The sequence below is a fragment of the Harpia harpyja genome, chromosome Z (genome assembly GCF_026419915.1).
Source record: "Harpia harpyja isolate bHarHar1 chromosome Z, bHarHar1 primary haplotype, whole genome shotgun sequence".
Taxonomy (NCBI): domain Eukaryota; kingdom Metazoa; phylum Chordata; class Aves; order Accipitriformes; family Accipitridae; genus Harpia; species Harpia harpyja.
In genome coordinates, this window is record NC_068969.1 from 24,007,683 (window position 1) to 24,032,490 (window position 24,808).

At 43.9% G+C, this 24,808-nt stretch overlaps 1 protein-coding gene across 3 annotated transcripts in view; it reads left to right on the top strand.

Moving 5' to 3' along the window:
- GRM7 (glutamate metabotropic receptor 7) overlaps window positions 1-16,654 on the top strand; it is a 317,615-nt gene extending 300,961 nt beyond the window's left edge. The window contains exon 9 of one of the 3 annotated variants that reach the window (XM_052778044.1): window positions 15,490-16,654. In XM_052778044.1, coding sequence (XP_052634004.1) covers window positions 15,490-15,702 — 213 coding nt within the window. In that variant the 3' untranslated portion in view covers window positions 15,703-16,654. The remainder of the gene's footprint in view (window positions 1-15,489) is intronic. The other 2 variants (XM_052778041.1, XM_052778042.1) reach the window with 2 other exon arrangements.
- Window positions 16,655-24,808: the final 8,154 nt, after the last annotated feature.

A 24,808-nucleotide genomic window follows, 5' to 3' on the forward strand; every position in this document is an offset into this window, starting at 1 on the left:
TTCATCTCCTTAGGGGCAGTAAGACAGTGTCACGCTCCCAGTGGTGGATCTTGCCAGAAATGGCCCATAGCCAAACGTCCCTCTACTGCACACATTCTTATTTATAGGGTGTTAATCTGGCCAGTAGCATCACAGGGCTGGAGCTCTACAGAACCCCTCGCTGGAGGTAGAGGTGACAGAGTCCAGGACTCGCAAGAAAAGCCACCCCGCGCTGGCTGAGCCAGGTCCCGTGCGGCCAACGGGGCATCCCCTGGGGATGCCGGGATGCCTGAAGAGTAGAGAAGCCGACCAAAGTCCCCACCGGGCTCTGCGTGTGTCACAGCAGGACGAAATGTGGTTTCCTAAGGAAATGACCCAACAAAAGGTTTGGCACCAGTTTCTTCTGGGATTACGCTAACTCAGACACGGAGACAGCCCAGGGAGGAGGTTTTGGTGCAGTGTAAGTACAAGCCAGAAGGAGTCCTACCATGGGTTGGAGCCCCGTGTACAATGTGCTTCAACAAGGACATAGTCACTGCCCCGAGAAATCGGGGTGTGCTTGGGTATGTGAAAAGTCGCCATAAAAACCTGTACAAAATACAGCTTTGTATCCAGTGTTTATCAAGGGAAATTCATCTCTTCAGAGGAGAGGATGTACGGAGTAAGAACCAGTTACCCACGGTATGTTGAAGTGTTTGTTCAGTCTTTTCTATCATTATGTTTTCCTGGAAGGAAAAAATGGACCAATAAATATGACACTTATTGTTATTTAAAATACAACTATGACCTGTTTCTCTACAACAGGGAGGTTGTGTTTGGTGTAACCTTGTCATTCACATCCAATGATAGCTTCAGATTCACAGTCCTTCGGCAAGATGTTGTTTTTCTCCCCATTGCCTGGTTCCCTTGGCATGCACATCAGAAGCAGAGCTGCGGTGTGCTCAGAAATGTGACTGATGGCGTGAATGGGCAGTTTATTGACTGGGAGATTGACTTCGACAAAATCCAAATTCTCCCAAAGTTTTCTCTCTGGGTGTCGTCTTGGTTTCCATTTTCTATTGAAAAATAGTACGTGTTTCCAAATTGTGAGAAATACAAATCTGGCTCTGACTCCATGAGTGCCTGAGTTTAGTTAAAACAGATGATTTGTTTGAGCCCAGGTCCTAGCAAGGCTTTTGGTTTGGCACTGCACAGAGAAACAGTTACTGCATTCAGGGGGCTGTTTGGAGGGTAATGTGCTAGTTTGTAGGAGAAAAAACTGGAAATAAACAGAGTAAATAATGGAATTGCTTGTAACTCATTAAATGAGTAAACATAAAATACCTTTGTAATCTAACTCGGTATGAAACCCATAACTGAATATAGTTGGGGGAAAAAAAAAGGAGAAAAAAAATTGCTGTTCATTCCTATGTTCCTGTTGTTTGGCAACTGCACAGAATTTTAGTTTTCTTGATTTTTTGATTAAATACAATGATTAATTAGAAAAACATTTTCAATTCTTTGATCACTGAATGGATAAACTAGCTAGACATGTAGAGCTGTATTTACTGAATGTGGGTGTAAGAAAGAAAATGATTACTTGCGTGATTACTTTATAACCATGTATTTACTTGTATATCTGCTTGGGTCAAACCCCAGGGATTTGCACGGGGAAGTGCCGGGGTATTGCTAGGACAGGGACTGACTGAAGACGAGTGCTGTTGAGGCGGTGTCAGAAATGGGTTTGGGGGGGGGGTTGTATCGGTTCTCAGTAGCTGGAGAGAAGGGAACAATACATTGCAGGATTCCAGGTGAAAAGATGGAGAGGTGTGCAGCCGGGTGGAAAGCGTCACCTGTGTGCTGCAGACCCCCCAGCCGTGCCGAGGGGCAGCGGCAGCAGAAGGGGAAGGGGCAGCGGCACGAGGCGGTGGGGGACATGGAGGAGCCGGTTCGGGAGCAAAGTGAAGAGGTAGAGAGGAGTCGTTTTCTTATAGCTCTGACTTCAGGACTCCTTTGGGATGTTTTAGAAGATCTCTCGGGTCATAATTTTAATTATGTTTCATGCAAACTGTTTTCACACTTGGCTTTAACAGCTCTCAACAGAGCCTGGCTTTCCAGGTAAGATAACCAACGTACTATTAATTGCTTTGTTTTAAGCAGGTGAAAATAATTTGCTACTATTTGTTATCTTTCCAGTCCACAGCATTCAAATGGAAACATTTTAAATGTAGTTTAAATTAGTATGGTTTCTGTACTGTCGGCTCCAATTATGGAGTAATATGAATTGGTTTTGTTTCTTCCCTGCCACGATCTCTTAACGATTTGGAAACACATTTCCTAGGATCCTGGGCACTTTTCTAGCACGCTCCCGCCTGCAGTGCAGCGCTGTGAATTTAGTTGATGTGAAGGTTCGTACAGCGGCTCTGGGGTCCGCTGGGAATCGGCTCCCTCTGCGTGCTCCTCCGTGCCCGCTCCGCTCAGAGCGGGGATTTCGGCTCCCTGGCCTCATCCCCTAACGACGTCTCACCCCAAAGTGCACACACACACCAGCCAGCTACATGGCTGCTCCTCGTGCCAGGTCTTCTCTAAGCCTCTCTGCAATCTTTCATTTGCTGGAAGCATTGATAAGACTTTCTGCTGTTTATTCTTTGATCCCAGCGTTGCAGATATTTTCAAACTTCACCTGACCCAGAAGTTTTTATCTGCAAAGCAGGCGAGTAGGAGATGGGAGAAAGATGTAGCCGAACGTGCCCCAGATGAATGTTCTTCGGCGGTACAATACTTGTTAATTTTAGCTTTTGTTTAGAAGGGTAAAACTAATCCTTTTCTACTGCAGTCTTATTACCTGCCTCAAAATCTCAATCTCACAGTTATCTTTCCAGCAAAAATATGATGATTTTTCAGGCCATAAACAGTATGGGTCTGGCTCTGTTCTTTGACTCAAAGTCACATTTTCTTTTGATGGCTCAGATGGGAAAATTAGTATTAAACAACAACCTCTGAATTTCTCTCTGAATGTACGTACCTTAATAATACCCTGCAAAATAGTCAAAGGTGTGGCTGATAAAAAATGTCTTTTAGCCCAGTCCTGAGGAGGCTGAAAGCAGTGTTGGTCGCCACAGGTGGTTTAGATCATCTTTCCAGCTTAACAAAAGGAGTTTATTGATGCTGACAGAGTTATCAGCATAAGCAGTTCAGGGGCAGAGAAATAAATGACATGCTTTTTGTTTGTTTACAGAGAACTATCACTTTCATTGCTAAATATTCATAATGAAGAATGCCATATCTCGCCGTTGCAAAGGGGGAACATGTGTCACATATCCCAGTTGTGGCCTATTTTTAGAGCTTGTAAGAATTAACATAGGTACATATCTTTATTATATTCTTCCAAGGAGTGAATTTCCTCTGACACTCGCTTTTGCCCTTACCACAGGCATGTCTCCTGTCAGAGGCCATTTTATTTGGGTAATGTTGCTCAGTGACGTGTTTTGCCCCCCAGATCCCAGCGGTGGGGGGCTGTCGGCAGGGGAGAAGGGCCGTGGGGCGCACGGTTGCTTACAGCAGCGTGCCTGAAAATCACAAAACCCACAAAAGCGCTCCCCATGTCCACGTGGAAAAGTGCTATAGAAGCGTTGTAAGAAACCAATGACTTTCCACATTATTTTATATTATACTGTAAATTTTTACGGCAAGCAATACTGGCTCTGCTGAAATCAGCAGGTGCTTTGCCCTCGACTCGAGCGGGAGTGGGATTTCACTCATGTTTGTAGAGCTGGAGCTTAACTGGGAAGTTCACCATTACGCTGTCTTAAAAATGGAAAGTGTATGTTTTGTGCTAATTCTATAGGATTTTTCCTTACTTGTCTTTATAAAGACAGGTTAAATTTGCTGTCCACAGAGCAACGTTAGGGAAGTCTAACAGTTACCCCATGCCAGTAGGCAAAACTTCCAACCACATGCAGCTGTATTTCTTTCCTCTTGTGCTAGAGAAGTGTGGCTTTGAAGTCAGTGTGTGAGCTAGAGTTCATTATTTATCTGGTACACTATATGAAAATGTGCCCAACTTTCAAATAAGCAATTCATTCATCTTTTCTTTTTCTAAACAGGTAAGTGCCACGTGCAATGGTGTGTACTGACTTTGCAGAATAATCTTTACATAATTTTGTGGGTTTTAGGGTGGTTGGTATGATAAGCTTCCCATCCTTTCTGGGATTCATTGTGGGAAAGCCTGCTTCACTGAAATTAATGGGTTGTTATTCTACCTGAAGTCAGAATTTTCTAGCTTTGTCCTGTAGTGCAATCATGTGTCTAATAGGGTCGCTTTCCCTATGTTGTCTGAGCTTAGAGTTTCTTCATCGCTATCAAGATAAAAGTTCAACAGCAGATTGGTCTCAGTCGAATACATTTGCAGAATGATGAAGCAAACACATACTTCATGTACTCAAACCCTAACAAGCTATCTTAGGCTATAAGAATGTCATGTCGTTGCCACTTTGACCTGAACTGATTTCTATCATTATGCCATTATCTCACCCACGAACTGCTTTTATTATTCTTCCTATTGGATACATTCTCTGTTCTCACAAAAAGTGTATCGTAAAAAAACCTGATGAATTGAAAATCTGATTAATTAAAAACATACACCTCTGATAGCAGGTACTACTGGAAAGCCTTATAAGCTAAAATGGATTTTTGTTTAAAGAAAAACCTACTTCAAATCCCAGTGTGCCCTGGGGAACTGGCAAGGTCGTACTCTTGCTTCCTATTAAATCCTTCTGGGAACTTCAAAGCAATCCTCGTTAAAAGAACCCATTATATTGGATATTTGTAATTGTTACTTATGGCCCTGGCACTACTCTGTACGATGTTTTGCCAGTCCCCTGGGTTCAAGGCTCACTTCAAGTGTAGTTATATCATTCACTTGACTAGCTATGCAGTCTGACTTTGCTTAGGGGCTGCATGATAGACAGGGTAAATATCCGTTTCTAAAAGGGATAATAATAAGAAAGCCCTAAAGGTAAAATGTAGCCCTGGTTAGAATATGAGGAATTTAGAAGTGGAAGCTGTGTAAAGTGACAGATGTGTGGATGCTCTTTAGATAGAAATACACCTGCAGCGTTTGCCCAGCCCTGCTCTGAACAATACATTTGAATGCATATGCATAAACATAATTATGCTAATAATTGGAAGTAATCATTTTGTTATTAATTGCATTCTGAATGCAACAGAAGTGAACCAGATGAATCCAGGTTATCAAGTGTATAGAGAGCAGCACTGACAGGAAAGATTGCTTAGGCTATTTTTCTGATTGTGTTCTCTTGGCATTAATCACTTATTCAAGATTTCTAGGTGCTGGTGTTCACCTTATGATCTCGCTCTGAAGTAGGAGCTTATAAGCATTATCAGTGTTTTGCAGATTGGAATCAAAGACATCTGAGTGGCATTCGGTGATGTAACTAGATAGAATGGTTGGACATCTGGCTTCCAGCCACCTTGTTCACGTTAGTGGAGTTGAGCCCATAGAGAATCTGGCCTTGTCTTCCTAAATTAGTGTGTGTGCACATGTGGGGGAGGCTGGTTTGGTTTTTTCTTTTGCAGCATTTGACATTCTTGTGACAGCTCATTAGACTTCTAACCTTAAGTGCTATAGTCTATGTCTACGCTAGGTAAAAATTTGTCCATATGGCCCGACCTGACTTGTGATGATTTTAGCTAGCATTGGGGTTTTCTTCACCACTTCCCGTTCCATCAGACAAACTCTGCAGTATTAAATCCCATGCGTGTGGGTCTTCTTAGCAGCAGTGGGGGAATTACAACTGTGGGATACTTTAAAAAGCCACTGCCGCCAAGTTGCTTTTGCTTTCCAAGTAAAGGTGGGATCATTCTGCATGTTCCCCATCCGTCTCAGTGTCCAGTCGGATGCAGTCAGACAAGTTCTCCTAGGCTTGCCGTGGGAGTGGTGCTCACGTGGACTTGCCAGCAGATTCTGGTGCGTTCCCGAAGGCTCAGCGTAGCTCACAGGGTAGGCACAGCCTGCGATCTGGAGGGGCATACAGAAACAAGCCTCTTGAAGGACGTACAGCACAATACAGGAATGTGTCTCTGGCAGGTAGTTGGAGTGGTTTCGGGTACAGCAGTTTCTCTGGATCAAGGTGTTGACCAGAATATCCCATTATTGACCCAGTCTGACCCCAAGAGAGTCAGTTGCCTTCCCAGCAGCGAGGCTGAGACAGCACTGCCGAAGCCAGCGCTGGCAATGCTGTTCCTGCCTGTTTACACGGTGACAGCGGGTCACAGGGGGACGAGGAGCTCGGTTTTTCTCTCTTTGCATTGTGTAGATCGGTACGGCCTCTGCAGCAGATCAGGTTCTGCAAATGTAATTGCATTTTGTTGCAAAATTTCTAAATGCGTGGAAGCAGAAAATGAGACAGTCAGATTGTAAAAATTGTGAAGAAAATATCTGAATATATGAATATCTGAATATGTATTTATAATTTTTAAAGCCAGGTGAATTATTTGTTCTACATTTATCCAATGAACCTAGTTGTTTAGGGTTTTTTCCCAGTTAAAATCTGCAGGACTTTTTTATTATTCATATTCACCTATCAACTGTCCTTAAGTAGTTTGAAGAGTTTGGCTTCAGAAACCTTAGTCCGTGATTTTTTTGTGAGCCATTTTCTTCATGTATATATTTGCAAGACTTCAATCTTCCTGACCACAGAGATGTTTTTTCTTCCTCCCTGCTAGCAGGAATCTCCCAGATAACGTATTCTGTATTAAATAGCAGGGAACGCCTTGTCCACACACAATGCCTGCTGTGGACAGGCCTGGCTCCTCCGTGGAGAGGTGCACAGGCACGGCTGGGGGGGCAATTTTTCAGGCTGTGGTTTGCAAGCATCTTTCAGTGCTGTCCTTTGAATACTTCAGCTGATCTAATGCATGTCAGAAAAGCCAAAACAAATATCATAATGGCACTGGAAATTCTTTGACAGCAAACTCATCTTTCAAGGAACCTCTGAAGGAAATTTTCAAATTACCTTTGGAAGATTTTTACAGCTATTCCTAATACCTGGTGCATTTTATTATTTTGGTGGCAATCATCTGGCAACCTACAGCACTTCAGTTCAAATGAATAAAACTCAAGAAGAGATTAGCACTAAAAAAATCTTTAAGTTCTTAAAAAAGGCAAAACCCCAAACAAGAGGAGCTCCTCCAGGGACTGCCCGTCAGAGCTGAGCGAGAGGAGAACATCATCCTCTCCCCAGGGCTGGAGTCCATTGCTGTCGACTCAAGCTGCAACAGCAAACATCAGTTGAGCGTGTAAGTAGATTTTGAAGTTCTCTCCACAGAAGGATCGTAGATGAATGGAAGGAAGCGGGCCATCAGCAGTAGGAAAGGAGAGGCTGTGGTGGGGGAGAGCTGCTGGAGGTGAGGTCTGGCTTAGGTGTACTCCAGGCAACCTGCAGCTTTTAAAATGATTTTTTCTTCTTGCAACAGATCTTTTGGGTTTTTTTCCACAAAGCAACACAGTTGTGAATGCCTCCCTCCCCCCCAAGAGAAGGTTTTTGCTATAAGGACCTCCAACATACAGAGTAAGACATGCCACCTCTGTGCCATCGTGTGCACAGGGACAGAGCAAGGATGGGACACAGTACACGGCAGATGTGGGGCTGCTCTGCCAAAGGCCACTGGAACAAAGCTACAACTTAGACAATCATGGGCATAATTAAACTCCAGCAGATACTTTGATTGAACTGAAGGCCAAAAGATGATGGTGCATTATGTAACTTCCCTTAGGCACTAGTGCCTCTGCAAAATTGGTCGAGCTGGCCCTGGTCACAGGTGGGGATATCTCAGACTTGCAGAGGGCTTCTGAGGGGCATCTGTGATGGGAAAGCAGTCGCAGTGTAGCGGTGGGGGAACTTGGAGAACTGGTGGCACTCAGAACAGGCTGAGAGATGGCTTTGGCAGCCCTGCAGGCAGCGATGGCGCTTCCATCTAGGAAAGTGTCTATTCACTACAGAAGTAAATTAAGAAAATATAGTCTCTGTGAAGAGCCGATGACCATTTAAATTGAACTCCTCCACCCATAAAGGAGAAGATAGATACACAAACCTTACTTGGTTCCTTCAGGAATGACCCTGCAAGTCCAGACTGAGGTTATGGAAGAACCACTACTACGTGCGTGGAGGTTTTGGTCTGGTGTTACCTAAACCTCACAGAGAAAGAATCAGTGATGGATGAAGAGGATGACTAAGCCTTCCACAGCATTCAGCTTTTCTTGTGACTTTTCTCCAGAGGGGAATAACCTAATCGTGTGAGCTGCACTAGCGGTAGGAGAATGAATCAGAAATCTCAGTGAAGCAGCCTCAGACCTCTTGCAAACCCAGCTCTGGAGCAGATCTGCACCAGAGCAGGTCATCCCTGCCATAACCGGGATGCTAGTCACGCTCGGGCTGGTGCTCGCCTGACACTCTCATGGTCCTCACCACCCCAGCACCTAACCAAACTTGTCACACAGAGATACGGGAAAGCTCCTTTACATTACAAGCAACGACTGTCAATGGTGCAAATGTGTCCAGACTCGCATAATCCACCCAAAAAGGTGGTGGTTGCTAAGCGACACGGCTCCGTTCTCTTTTTATGCCATTTTAGTTCCTTCTCAGCTTTATGTTCCATGTCTGGGGCTGCTTAATTTGATCCTATTTGCAGTGACAATTTAGGGTCTTGTGCCTTGGATACCAATTCACACAAAATGTACCAATTGTCACACTTGAAAATCACATTTGGTTTTGGAGCTGGTGAAACTGAAATGGAAACTGGGGTTTGTTTTCTGCCAGAGAGGCGTTCCCAAGCCCAGGCTGTGCCATCCTAACGCCATTATCTCCCCCCATGCGCCCCCCATCGTCCTGTAGCACTCTTTGATGGCATTTAATGAATTAACTACACTGTTCACAGATTCTGGCTTTTCTAGAGAATTAAGCAGCCTCAGGGCTCGCTCTCTCGCTCCATGTGGTTTTGCTGCTGTTGTAACATACAGGACATCCTTCTCCAAAATCTCAACCCACATTTCCCAACTACCGGTTAGGTGAAACTACTGATGGGGCAGAGCAGGGTGGGAGGAGTGAGGCAATTGCAAAAGGGGGGGATATGAAATCGGTAGCATTAACAATGTACGATACCCAAGCAAATTGGAGAAAAGTTATTTTTTTATAAAGACAAAAACTTGCGTCTCTCACAAAGCGATTGTGGCAGGGTGGGGTTTCCAGGTGTCTTGAGTTTCTTCTGGATGACCCCCCCAGCAGAGAAGATCCTTGCCATGGTTTAGCGTTCGTCTGGAAATACAGTTATTGCCCTTGATGCCTATCAGGATTCTATGGTGACATCACTCTGAATACTGGACAAAAATAGGAAAGAAAAGCACTTTACAAGAGCAAAGCAGAGGGATGAAATCTTATTGAGGAATTTGAAGCATATATTAAAAAAAAGGTAAGGAAAAGACAAAATGTAACTGACACCACCCACTTTCATTCTGGTTTTGATTTTCTAACATTTCATGGGGATTACAAGCAGCATATTAGTAATACATGCCATAATACACAGCGTGTCACAAGACTAGCGAAAGGAGTGATGACTGTATAAATCTATACAATTCTATTAGATAACTGTTTTTCTATTCATTTCCAAAGTGCGTTTACTCTTTGTAAGCAGCCCTTGCCTCTCGTTACGGCATTTTGTATAACGTGCTCTTTCTCGTTCTCCCTCCACCGGGTACTTCAGTCATCACTAAGGGCAATCGATCCAGTTATCCCACGTGGAGAACCTAGAGGGCCGTGCCCGTCACAAGCGACGCAGGGATGGTCAGAGAAGTTTATTCGGCTTGCTCATTCCTCAGTCAGTGCTTCAGCACGAGTATCGTTCATCCCGGAGGTTAAATTGTACTCACTGCTGTATTTTTGTTGACTCACTTTTGACAAGACCTCCCAAAGAGAAAGAAACCGTTCCTGCAGCATTTATCACGCGGGGAGGGCGGTCATGTCAAACGGGAGGGAGCCCGAGCATGTGGATGGGTGACGTGTGCCCGGCGAGGAGCCGGCGAGCCCGGGAGATGCGATGCCGAGCGGCATGGAGGTATCGCCCCGGCCAGGGCAGCGCTCGGGAGCAGGGCAGCAGCATGCGCTGCAGCAGGAGAACGACGGACCCGCTGCTGTCCCCTCTGAACTTGTCACCGGGTTGCCATCGGGCCGCTTAGCTACTAGATAAATTAGTCGTCGGGAAACAGAAACAATCTCTTTAGCAGCTTCTCCCTCCCTGTTGTCGTTTGTGATCTGCTGGCAAACCTCTCGGGCGACAGGAACACCGCTGCTATTTATGGGTGTCCTCGGCACTGAGCCGCTAATTGTTGCTGCTTTACTGAGAGTGACAGGGAAAGATGACAGCCAAAGGTGATATAATTTATGAGAAGAGAAGGCTGTAAAGCAATTACAGAGGAGCACACTTTTTACTAATGTTATAGCTGTAATTTAATATATTCGTATTCTATTATTAAAACATGAGGTTCTGTGTGCTAATCTGCATAAAAGTCACGCAGTTCAGGCTGCAGCTCAGAGACAAGCAACTACCCACCAACACAGGCAATAAAATGAGATGGTTTTTTTGTACACCTGTAGGCATTTATATACCAGATAAGTTGCCAATACACTACGGTAGGGAGCACAACAGGAGAGATGTGAAAATGTGATATAACAATCTATTTACATTTAGATACTAAATTTAAAATTATATTATTTTCTCCAAGCTTCATTCCATTTGTCAGGTTTGGGACAAGCATGTAGAATCATTTAGGACTGTTGCTTTCATCTCTTTTCTCATATATATTCCTCAATTTAAAGGCAACAGAGCATGTGGATAGCTCTGTCTTTCGGGTACAGAGATGGAGGAGGAGCCACCTGCATCTATTTCCCTTTTAGATGGACTAGAAGCAGGATTTAATAATCAGCCTCTGCTTTGCCTGGCATGAATGATACAGGTTTCTAAGCAAGAATTAAAAAAATGAAAAAGAGGAGGTAAGCATAATCTGCCACAGTGACTGCAAAGGAAATCAGAGCAGAAGTTCCAGACTCGTAGCCATCACGATGTCAGTTCTTGCTCAGTGCTGGAAATACTAAGATCATGTTTCATACATTTGATAGCTTAAGATGCCTGTGGGCTGTAATAAAATTCATCTTTTGCCCCATAAATCTTTTCTCTTTAAGCATGAAAGAGGTTACAAATGTGCATAAAATTGAAGTGAAAGTGATTAAATCTCACTCTGAGCAAGTATTGACAGATCTGCCTTGCTTTTGGATGCTGTGGGAGCTTCTTTCTTTGTGGCCCATGCTCAAGATAATGAAAACCAGTCAAGTGATGAAACTTATATATCCAAAGAGGATTTTTGCTCCTGCATATTTAATATGTTGTTGGCACAGAGATGCAGTTATTTGAAATCCTGTTACTCACTTCTGGAAGGGGATGGGTGTAGACTATCACTGCCCCCCACCTCCTGTTGGCAAGCTGTAAAGGAAAGGCTTTTAATTAACTGTTGTGCTTTAACGAAATGTTTATTTTCCACAGGTTGTCTTCATCTGGGTTGTGCTGCTGTAGGCTGTGTGCAGGTGTCTTGAAATGGATGCTTGCAAGGCAGGAGGGTGGGATCTGTTTAGGGAGAACGGGAAAAGGCACAGCACACAACTAAGAGGACAACTCACTGCTCATGTGGTTGTCAGTATCTTGTACACAGGCACATCCTTACAATTAATGCCATGCTATGAAGTGCCCGGGGTTCGTGATGACCAAGGTGCCTTCTTTATGCTTCTGTCAGTCCAGCTGCCAGGAAATCGAACACCCGCCCTGTCTCAGCTCGTCTTGGAAGGCATTGCTCTTGCCTTCTTGGTTTTTCAAAGTTCCTGATTACTTTCAAATTGGGAGTAATTGTAATGCTCATAAACCCAGAAAACTAACAGCAGTGTCAGCAGCACAAGGGAGACGTGATAGTTGCACCTCCCTTCTAGCCAGTACCATGTGTTAGCAGCAATGCGTTACGACAGTTCATCACTCTCTGCATCCCTGCAGCAGACCTACCTAACCTTTTTGAAGTGTGACAGCCTAGGCTGGGTTCCACCATAACGTGGCCAAAACAATTTTCTTTTCAAGCAAAGGCAAAACTATAATGCGGGCTGAAGAACCCTGTGCTGCGCTCTGCTTGAGAAGTGCATGGGATGTGGTTACCTGTGGCTGGACTGAACCTGGAGGTTGTTTCCAGTACAGCGGTCCTGTCCGTATATATGAGATTGTATTCTTCAGGTATTCCTCATACTAATTTCTTCTTCTACTAACATTGTTGCTCTTCACCACTAATTAGCAGAAAAGGGCACTTCTCACTAATAGCAATATGTAGCCTCTTTTTAAATAGAAAGGTCCTCTTTTTTTCAAACAAGTTATACGATGCCAGTGCCTCAAGAATACATTTATTTGCAAGTATGCAGGCCGTCAACATCTAGGATGTTTCCTTTCCACACAGTACTTAAAAATAGCTAGCAGCCCACATTTATCCCACGGTTTGTTAGCTTGTTCCTTTGCACTGACCTCAGGAAGGGCGATGCAGTTGGACTGTGTATTTCCATACAGAAGGTACAGTCCCGAATTTCAGATTCTGCATACCACAGCTATTGGCTCGCCTCCAATAGGTCTATGTCAATGGCCAGCTGAGGTTGACATAATTATATGTATATTAATTAACATGTATATGTTATTTGCAAGAGGACAATCTGTTTTCACTGTTGGAATGCTGTCATCCATTAACACTAACAGCAACAGAGCGTATGAGATCTGTATCTATTTTCCATTTAAAGAACAAGGAATGCTCATGTATTGTGGATTAAAGCATGGTGAATTCTGGTAATGCTGATGTTTCATTAGCGTTCCCCATTTTCATGTAAATTAATTTATTTGAGGAAATCCATACCTGGTGCTAATTGCCAATGATAATGATGAGCTGAGACTCAGTAGCGATTCATTATCGAGGTAGACCGTCTCTCTCCTGAAGTCTTCAAATCAAGACTGGAGTGCTTCTGGAAGTTATACATCAGCTGAGCTCCAGGTTCCTGGAGTTAGTGCAGGAACAGAGCTGTGAAATGCACCAGCTACCTAACAAGAGATATCATCTCCTCTGGCCTAACAGCCTTTAAAACCCAGGAAGATTGTCTTTCCTCTTCTAAAATAACCATGAAGCTTTTATTGATCATTTTATCTAAATTATGGATGATGCTTTTGTCAACTACATTATTCTTGTGAAGCAGAGCAGTGCCAAAGATAACTACTGTCTAAGGCTCAGATGCGTGGAGCCCATCTTTTCACAGAGAGGTTACAGAAGTACACGCTATCAACAATATTTCTTGGCTGAACTCATTTGGCACTGGTGGTTCATTGTCATATTGAAAATGAGAAATAAGCTACTGTGGTTGAATTTGTGAGAAAACTCATCAAGCAAAATTATCAGGTTTGCTGAAAGCTGGAGTAAAACCCCTGTTAGCATTAGAGGGTTGACATGATATGAACAAGCAGTGGAAAGTATCAAAATCTCCTTCTCTGTCATAGGAGCTCTGCTGCTGTTTGAAATTGGAGCATGTAATGGATAAAGCTGAAGTATATCACAAAATAATACATGTAATTACTTTGCAACCTGTTTCATGATGATATTTTTTTTCCAGCTGCATTTTACCTCTCTTCAGCATTTAATAGCATACCACAGTTTATTGAATATTTGCAGTCTAGCCTTGAAGGATAATGAGTTTTATCCTGCCATGTGTTGAACACCTTTGTGTCCAAGAGAAGTTAATGGGAACTGAAGATGATCAGCATTTTGTAGGATCAGTCCTTGATTGAACAGACAGCTCTGACTCTTGTATGGAACATGGTGAAACAGCTGAATTAGGGTTTCAGAATAATACTGCAAAGTGCTGGAGTTACAGAGGAGGTTCTTAAATGACAGTCTTGAAAATACCTAGGAGAAAAACTGTTTCTTTGTCTTTGGCAGTAAAAAAGATAGCGAACACCATGAAAAATATTTACATGTGACTGCACTCTGATGCATTATACTCTCAAAATATTCTGAATTGTTGGTGGAGAGCCTGTCCTTATTTAAGCAAGTATTTCTGAAAAGCAGGCCACCTGAAAAATTAATAGCGGTCTCTGATTAATAATGCTTTCTTGGCTGTTGGACACACCAAGGGAAAACAGGCACTGACTGGGGTAGCAGAGGGAGGTGCGTTAGGTCTCCGAGGCGGGGGGATGCTCTGGAGCCCTCCTCTCCCCCCGGGGAAGGGCAGGGATGGAGGAAAAAGAGCAGAAGGTTTTCAGCAATCCCAGAAAATCAGCCTTATCCCTTTCTCTTATCTTCCAAATGTCTGTTTTATTGGGGGATGTATTGAGGATCAGGTTTGTTTATATATTCAGTTTTGCTGTGCAGGTTGATTATGATTCACATTAATGTATTTCATTGAATCCAAGTTACTCAAAAAACCCACAGATGCTGAATAAGAATAGTTGATAGTAACAACAGTGCCTGATAATTTTAACCTTTTCAGAATATCCATTAGCTTAAACTGGTCTTGTGAAAACTCAGTTAGAATAATGGATTTTAATCTTTACTGCAAGAGCATACATACTTCATACACTTGCTTTTTTTTTTTTTTTTGGCAAGTGAAAAAGTAGGAAAATTTCCGTATTCATTGGAACACAGTTCAATATAAAATCTCATAAGCCCAGTACATGTAGTTACATCCTAGTTACGGAATTTGCATATAAATAGCAATGTTTTTGTTAACATGCCTGATGGAGAACATGTTATCAGTTGACATGTCCCTAATCTGTCAGCATTGCCAAAGTGTTGCAGAATATTTTGCTTTGTATTCAGCTGCAAGTATTTGCAGTTTTTACTGACAGAAGTGTGTAGCATTGCTCACGAAGTAGTTACTGACTGGTTTTATTTATTTCTGTTTGCAAACAGATTTAATTTGAGGGTTGTAATTAGGAAAGCTGGTACCTTCATCCCCATACTGAAAAATTCTCAGAAGTCATAAAACTTGAGTGAGAACCACTTTATCCATGAGAAAAGCCAAGTTTAGCCCAGGCTGATTTAGGAAGAAGTGGGAGAGGGTGCCACTGTTTTTTACAAAAAAGAAATCTTAACGGGATGTAGTTAAGGTGCCCCAGCAGCGACGTCGTACAGACTGCGCGAGTATAACGAAATCAGTCAGCGGTCGCTTTGTCTATAGTAATAGCTGGAGCTGGAGGCACCGCTTCGGCGGACCCACCGGCCCTCTGCCGGGAGTGGGGTCCGCGAGCACGTGTTCCCTGGGGGACGCTGCTCACGGGGATGCAGGAGCTGCCGGCGCATCCCTGGCCCTGCCCGGGGGGTCCGGACCAGCAGCCGGCCCTTTCCCAGGGGGTCTCAGCTGGCGGGTTTCTGACCCTTCTCCGGTTTTCTTTCAGGCCCTGCTGCAAAAAAGAAGTACGTCAGCTATAACAACCTGGTTATCTAGTCCGTTTTGCCACGTGGGGCGGAGGACGGGTGAGGATTTTCATCCACCGCTGGCGCAGACCTCCTCCCGAGCCCCAGGGTGTCCGTCTCGGGGGGGGCGAGGGCACGGCGATGCTGCGGGAAAGCGTGAGAGGAGCCCCGCGCTCCCGACGGCTGCTCCCTGAAATATCCTTCATCACTCTCGGCTTCGTATGTCGCTGGCGCTGCCGTCGGCCGTGGCCTCGGACCCGCTCCGGCCGTGGGAGCCCACGCGCCTGGCTGCGGCATGGGAGGACCAGCTCCCCGGGGCGGGCTGCGTTCAGCTACAAGGACTTTAAAGGGGCTAATTCTGTCTTTCTATGTACTTCCAGACTGCAAGTTTTTGAACTTTCTGTACAGTTTGTGAGGATTTTTGCATATCGCCATCCATGTTGTTTCGAGTTCACTGTTTGTTTTTTGAATGCACAGTTTCATTGAGGCCCTGTTCTCTCAGACTTAGCACATTCAAAACAAACCACCACAGCAACTAAGGATTTAAAAGACGTATGTACATGACTTGTATGATTACTACTGTATCACTGCAATCCATATACGTTATTTTTTTTAACTAAACAAACAAAAAAAAGAATTTAAAGACCAAAAACTGTGCTGGCGAAGTTAGTCGTCCCCCCCTTCACAACTCTGATGGGCTGCAGAGGAAGCAGAAAGGATTTTTGCTGAGTTTTAGTAGAGGTCTTGATATTTGGAATGCATGCCAGTAATGTATTTTATGGTACATGTTAATAATTTATGTTTGATATTTGTATTTGTGTTCTATTTTGTTATTTTATTTAAGGTATATGACTATTTTGCAATAATTTCAATAATTCTTATGATATTTGGAGGAAAGAATATGGCTTTTACATGTCTTGAGGTTTTTTCTCTGTTGATGCCCCACCATGATTGACCAGTGTGATAAGGACTTAAAAAAGCATGTATGTTTTATACTGTTTGTAATAAGTAATTTCGTTAATCTTGCTGCTTATGTGCCAATTTAGTGAAACCAATCTTTACCGCAAACTCCTCCCTTCCTTTCCATTCTCTCGATCCTGTGATATTATCCAAGAATGTATCAATAAAGGATTTTGGTTAACTTTTTTTTATTTACTCCAATAAATATATTTTTTCAGTTGCTCCCTCCCCTTCCCCCCTTGTGAGTAAAGTTTATTTCTTGATGTTGTCAGACGTGGACATCCAAAAACCCAACACAGGTATTTCAGGCTTTGTGCACAAAGAGCGGGTTTGGAAAAGGTCTTGGGGGAGCTGGCAGCTCATTGCAAAAAAAAAAGTGCCTTTTCAAGCAACCCCCAAAAGCCAAGTTACAGTCACGTGGAGAAAGCCCTCCTGTCTGTGTTTGATGGTCTCCAAAGCTGTCTTCAACTGTTGAGTCTTCTTTATGACTTTGAAGGATATTATGTTCAACAGCACACCAGAATGCAATTAAATGAGCAACTAATCAAAGTCAATCTGCCAGGCAACTGTTGAGTGAGCTGGGGGGAAAAAAGAGAAAAGTTTAGGCAAGAGGTGAGAGGAAACTCATTCCAATTGCAGCACAGCACCTGCGTGCTGCCTTCGGCATAGTAACAGCATTTTGGGTGCAATGTGACGATTACTTTGGAAAGTATTTAGCCTCCCATTTTCTCTAGACAACTTGATCAATTATACTGATGAAGTTAATCAGCATCAAAAGAAAATTTGACAGCTGCAACATGGGCCACAGTGCATAGTGATGAAGACCTCCATGTCAGATCTTGACTGACTCTTTATGCGTGCAAGCATGGGGGCTGGATAGATGTTTGCAAGGCCTTCTCGTTGTTGTTTTAATATTCATAGATGATATAATAATGAAAGATGAAATTCCAACCAAGTAAAGGCTTTGTTAGCAGGAAATTAATTATCAGCTCAACAAATAATGAAGGCAGAGGCTCTGCAACATTATCCTTTTTCTCTATGCTGTCTATAAATGCAACAGAGCCAGCATTGGGCTAAATAAGTATGTTAACCATCAAACAGTGATTCTTGCTCAAAGACCCCAATTTTTTTTCTCAATGGGCAAAAAAAATGGTTTGTTGGTTTGTTTGGTTTTCACTTTGTTTGGAGAAGGGGGGAATGAGGTAGAGGGAGAAAAGGGTGCTGCTGGGAGGGAGTGATGTGGGGTTTGGTTTTTTTCATTTCTTCTCCCAGCTCATGTTGCATCAGATCCAACAGAGAATAGAACCTGAGCCTTTCATTTTCCTGCTTATTTTATTTTTATAGGTGTGTGAGCACGCACCCTCACACACGCACACACAGTGTGTATAGCAACCACAAGCCTCTGGTTCATGATGTGCATTGTTCGTTAAAGGTTAGCTGGCTGATGTTTTACACATCTGACTGCAGTCAGGGCCACGTTTCCTCTGAACAGGCATAGACTCAACATCAAAGTTCTCTACTTGTTTACTTCAGGTTAACACAGAGTCAGTCTTTAAAAGATTTATCCACCCTGAATGGCTTTCTAGTTTGATCACTGCCTGAAAAAGTAAGTAAATTGAGGAGGCGTGAAAACCCTGGAAATATATTCACATATCAAAGTATTACATGGAATATGCTCACTTTGATTTGTGTCATTCACTGGTGTCTTCCACAGCCAGATCACTGGTGAAGCTGGTGCAGGCAAGGTCATAAAGTTATGGCTCCCTCCTGCAACAGCTGAAAGTTCAGCCAGCGTATGACCAGCTTCTCCATGCACGCGGTGTAAAATTAAAGACGTCAGACCTGTACTCGTACATCTGTATTATACCTAACTATATGATAAAGTACATTAATAGCTCTCTATAGATGTATGTATCGCCATATATAGATAACCACTTTATGTTACATAGATATATAAACATAATTTATAATCAATATATAATCATGCTTGTTGTATTAAAATATTTATGGATTAATTTTGACATTTAATACTATAAATGCATTAGTAAATTTTTGAATCACCTCTACCTCTCTATCTATAGATATATCTCTATATGTAGATCTAGATCTATGTCTAATATATCTATTAAATCTCTGAAGTAAGTCACTGAGGAGACCAGCAAGGCACTGTTTTAACAGCTTAAACAAGGTGAAGATGTTGCATTGTGGACTGTTGATAATTTTTTTTAATGCCACAAACTACACCATGCTATTACACCCACACAGCACATTTTCAAACAACAAAAAAAAGAGCCCTTAGCTCCATTTAGAGTCCTTTATTTTACAATTGTCTGGACTTAGCATCAATGCAGCATTACCGTTGTTTTCATAACATCTTCGTCGTATTACCCAATGCCTACACACTGGTACTACGATACTGGTTTTGGTCCCTGTTGGTGTGTTATTATACCCGTGAACTGAACAGATGAAAATGTAGCTGGCCCTTTGTGTTAAAGGCAAGTTTTATGTCATGTGAATGGTGGCCAACAGTGATGGGGCTTTTCATCAGTAAGGAGGACTAAGTTTGGACAAGGAAAGCTGGTGGGATTTTCCCCCCCAAAAAACCCATGAGCTTGTGTTAGTAGGTACTGCAAAAAAAAAAAAAAGTAAAACTAAAGCTGCCTCTAGCATGGAGATGTCAGGCTGCACCGAGCAGAGAGATGATTACTTGAGGTAAGTGTATGTAGAGTAAGAGATGACCATGGGCTCTGCACCTCCACGGAAGGCTGTCCTTCAGCTGGAAGAGATTCAGCCACCCAAGTCATGGACAACCTCCGCACCTCCCCGAGGTGCTGCCGGTACGGGGAGGCAGAGCAGCTACTCGCCCATGTACTCACGCTCGGTCTCTGGCGTGCAATCTATAGCACACGCTCAAGAGAATAAATTTTTTCACTTCTCATGGTGATGAACATACTGTGAAAAACGCCTATGTGATTACGCTAGGAAAAGATCATGAAGAATGGGAGTGATTTTTTTTGTTGCCATTTATTATTTAGTCTGAATTATACCCAAATTGTTTTGGCATGTTAATGCCAAGTTTATTGTTCATAAATATCATTGCAGAGTTAAGCTTTCTGGGCATGCTATATGATAGATAATGACAATTATTTAGGCTGAGTCAGAGCTTAGTCTTCATTTGTGACATTAATTGCCTTTATATATAATTAAATGCACTATAATGCTTCCATATACAGAATCTGTGCATCCATGAAAGTGCTAATCAAACATATTTATTAATTTCTAAGAGAGCTTTATGTAAAGGCTTTGATAGAGTTGAGTGTTTTTTGGTAAACAGTCTTTTTGAAAAGATGTTTAGCAAAATATTTTTATAATTGCTTTTTGTGCTACAGGCATAATTAATATTATTTATAACAAATTAATAAAAGCCAAGGGGTGAGACGCTGCTTCCATCCAGCTCGGCAGATGCTTTGCCTTTGACTCCCACGGAGTCAGAATTACACCACCAGCCCTCAGTGTCCCTGGCCTTTCCCAAAACTACTTCAAAAAAGACAGATTTTGAGTACATTGAGGGTGGCTGTACGCATGAAGTTACAAAAGCTGGAGTCCCGTAAGATTTGGGCTGTGCTCTATGGTCTTGTTTCTGTTAGTTATTCACCTTCAGCCCACACTTCGGAGGAAACAGATTTGAACTTACACCTTCCACATCTGGGGCTGCCAACTTCAATTCTCTATTTCATTGTAAGCCTGCCAATCATCACAGCTTTATTTAATATTTACTGAGGGAAAGAAAAAAGAAGGGGGGGGCAAGTGAGAGAGTTGCTGCATTTGAGCCTGTTATTTTAGTATCGAGAGCACATCGTGGGAGCCCGCCGCTGCGCTCAGCTTCCTCGGAGGGACACGCGCTGGTTCTCTGGCATCTCGCCGGCAACGTCTGCTAAGAGGAGCGTGTTTGCTCCTGCCAGCAGTTCGGGAAAGCCCATCCATGGGATTGCCTCCCGCTCACAGAGCAAGTCACCACATTGTTCAGAATTACATGGCAAAACCCACGCACCGCACTCCCACAGCCTTCGGTGCCGTGAACCCTTCACCGTGCAGACTGCAGCTCTCCTTGCCGGGGCATGCAGAGAGAGCTTGCTGTGCTGCCTCCACATTGCTACCTCCCTCCTCCTCCTCACCTGCGCCAGCACGGTCTCCTTCAGCCACACGCCGCGCTTTGGGTTTGTTCGCTTTAAGCCCAGGTCAGTAATTTTCTGAAAAGGCCCCTTTTGCTGTGCGCCTAGCGAGTATTTACAATCTAGCCTTCATAAGGGTGCCTGCGGTAGCAATACATCATAGCACTTACATGAGTTATTTTACCCTATATCATGGTCAGTAAATCCAAGACCTCCAGACAGGGCAGGAGTTGTACTGCCTTAACTACTGTTGTTAACAACTTGTGCATAGGAGTGCATTTATTTTCCAAGATGTCTATTTGCTGTTCGCTCTCTCGATATAGCCACGAAGCTTTGTATTTGTATCACGCATTTATTTTCAGTAACTCTTTTATTTTCGGTAACTGCTTTTATTTTTTACTGCCCAAGAAGAGTACTCTTTCTTTTTTTTCCCTTAAGAATGATCTCGACTTTATTTTTTCCTCCAGTTTTTTTGATGCCTGTAGTATACTTGGCTGCATATAATGTACAAAACCAAAAATAGACCCTGTACAGAAAATGGACCTACAGGGAAAAGTATCAGCTTTCCCTTGAAACTCCTGCTGGAACTCACTTAGAAGAGCTAGGCTGCGTTTTGCACTGCTGAGCAGAAGAGCCGATGAGCCGCACATGCCAACGCCTTTAATGCCTTCTTGGTCATCAGGACCAAGAAGAAAAGCCCTCTCAATTTAAGATGATAGGTGATCTGCGTACGCAGGCTTCAAAAGCCTCTCTCGCGCTGCAGCCCCAGGCGCAGTAAGCGTGCGGCAGCAGCCGGAGCAGCGGTCCCGATGGCTGCCAGACCAAGCCATGCCACTCCCGGGACGGAGTGGTGGGGCTGCCGAGCAGCGGGGGAGAGGGACAGAGGGGACACACTGCTGGCATTATGCCTCTCCCCGAAAGCAGAGGGATGCATAGTAATTTATTTTCAATTAATTATACTTTGTTGTCGGTGAATACTTAGTCACCGGTCTACAACAGTGGGGTTTTTTGCCTCCTCTGTCTCCCTCCCCATCATTTTATTAGCCCCATGCTCACATACTCCCTGAAATCCTTGAAATGAAAGGCCTGATTCTGCTTCTTGGGATCAGGAGAGAGAGTAAGTACATGTTCCCACAATCATTTTCAAACCGTGCAATGTGGGTGTAAAAGAACTTGACCAATGGCAGCAGGTAAAAAGACATTATTTTTCAGTCTGGACATACACAAGTGATGTAGTGAGGTAAGTGATAGAAAAGAATAGAGTTTTGGACATCTGTGGACAGATGGCTGAAAAGGACAACAATCTACATACGATACTGCCTGCATATATCATGTTTGGTAGATGCTAAATATTATGAAGCAATATAATGAAATTAAAAATGAGCCATTTTCAGCAAGCACACACAAAAAAAGTGCTTGAAATCCCTCAGGAAGTAACCGTTCAGCTGTATGGCCAGTCAGAAATACCCGTTCTGATGGCCGGAGGCTGAGCTCCCCAAGGCTGTTCCCTGCGTGACAAGGGGATGCTGCACCAGGGCTGGCTCTGCCCCGCGGCCGCCTGGCTGGAGGTTGCAAACCAGCAAGATGATAGATACAGGTACAGAGAGGTGGTGGTTTGTTTTCCTGACTGAAATGCCAACAGTTCCCTCACATATGTGGAGAAAAGATGCTTGGCACTGATGGAGAACGGCTTTTACGTGGGTACTGGGTGGCTTCAGTGGGTAAACCAGCTGCGTAAGTAAGTCCGACATTGGGAAAACCGGCTTCCACTCTCCCACCCCAGCGACTTTCCAGCCCCCAGATCTATCAGTGCCAAGTCAATCCAGGCTCTGCAACACAGTGGCATAAAACTGTTAAACCACTGTGGCATAAACCCCAGGGTTTTCCGTGATCTCTTGACTGTTTCTGTTTATTCATTTATTTTATATCTCTTGATTTTGACCAAATCTTGAGCAGATCTTAGCTTTACTGCATAGGTGCAGGGTAATCACTTTAAGCCATCTTGAGATGAAGAAATTTTTCCCTCTAAAATCTTGCTGGATTCCAGAAACCTGTCAACATCGTGCAGGTGGAGCATGGTGGGACTGTTCTGTCACATCGTGTGAAATCACAGTAGTACCAGCTCTTCCAGAGTCCCAAGTCCCTTGCTTGACATGGGTCTTACAGCTGCTCCGCTGCCGCTACATCATCAAACAGCAGCTTTAGAGCGCTGGGTTTGACCCTGGGCTCCCTAGTGCGGTAGCCGAGGGCACTGCCCCAGGCATGCTCCATAAAATAGGGGAAAAAAAAAAGTGCATGAATTACAAGGTGCATCTGAGCCCTGGTTATGTAGTTAAGAATTGTTACAGCTGCAGAAGAGAGAAGAGAAAGGAGACTATATATCTCATCCCCTTTGGCAACTGCAGGTCAGACAACACCCTTCTGGAAGGAGTTCACAGGGGGATCCAAACTCCTGCAGTGGTAGTTGCCGGAGAACATCAAAACCCTGTGCCTGAGGAAGACAGTGGGTTCTGCTCCCTTCCGCCCATGGAGACAAAAATCTGGTCTGCCAACCTGCTAAATTCCTGTATTAATTAACGCCATCCATTCTCAGGGTCTCCACAGTAGGAGCCACAGGCAAAGATGCCTCGTGCAGTCAGCGCGGGCAGCCCGTGTCCGAGACTGCTGCAGACGTGAGCAGTCCTCTGGCCTCAACGGGCTTCTTCAAGGCACAGATGGGACGGCATGGAAGACTTGGCCTTTAAAGGGTCTGAGAGTAATTTTCCTATCATCTTGGGAGCCATGGTCTTCGGCTTTAAGACTTAAACAGTTTGGTCTATTCTCCTCTGTATGCCAGGATGTGTCTTAAATTCTGCCAACCTCTTTTCTGTATCTTCACCATTAAGTGTATAACATAAAGGATTACATGCTCCCATATACAACCCCCTCTTTGTTTAACAGGATGCTGATATAAAAGGCTGCCTTTACAAAATAATTCATAAAAAATGATCCATACCCCTTTTTTGCCTGGATTACTATACTCGTTTCATTCATTTTGTAGACAGCAAAATCATATAGTGAATATTAATGATTGTGATTATACTCTGGCATTATTTAAAGCTGAAATGGTAAATGTTTACTTACAGCCAGCAGGAATTCTTCTAAGTATGGATCATTTATTTCAGGCCACCGTGGGACTCTGTCACGTATGAATTTGGGGTGAGGGAATGAGGCGAGCGACACAATTCATGCCAACTCCCTGCACACCAAAGCCTTGCTTCTCTCCGACATGGGGATGGAGAGACAAGTGACGCTGCTCCGCCGCGCGCTGATCTAGTGATGCGACAGCAGGGTCGAGCTTGTACCAGGTCCCGGTTTCACCACGCTAAAGTAATTCAGAGAAAACTGGAAGAGGAGACGACTCGCCGTCTGTTTGGAAAGCCGACCTTAGCCGCGCTGCTGTCGTCAGGACACGCACCCCTCCTGCTCCTGCCAGGAGACCTCGCCCCCTCCGCCGCAGGCTGCAGAGATGGATCGCATTGCTGTGACCGCACTGTCAGGTCTTCTTTTTTAACTTTGGGCAGGTGTTGACAGTTTCAGCTCCAAAGTGCCAGGTTTGGTCCCTGCTGACAAGGATGCACCAAGGGTGCTGTTAAGCGAAGAGTTTGCTTTTCTTTCACCTTTCCTGATGCTGCTGTTGGCCTCCAAAGACGGTAAAAGTCTTCCTTAATCTCAGGGACAAAGCAGAAAAAAATTGCATACATTTATATGTTATTTGTGCCATTAAAACAATGGGATTGTGGCTGTGTTTTGCTTAAGACTCTCAGATGTGTAAGAGTCAAGGTCAAAACTATGAACTACTTACTGAGCGTAGACCCCTCACTGAATGTGAGGTGCAGCCAGGACCTTGCTGCAGCCCGAGCACAGGAGCGGGCAGGGGAGCAGCCCCACGAGCGGCTGCAGTACATCCTGGAGAGACCCGCACGTGCCCAAAATGCGCCTCCGAGGCACATCTCCTCTGGGAGGCAGAGATAAAACAAGTTACATTCTCCCCAAATTAATCAACAATAAATGAAAGGTCTATCATTAAAACCTGGGGTTTTTTAGACCACAGCTACTTTTATATTTTTTTTTTACATGTTGACTCAAGCTGTTGAACATGTGTTAGTGAAAGAGGAAAAACCAAACC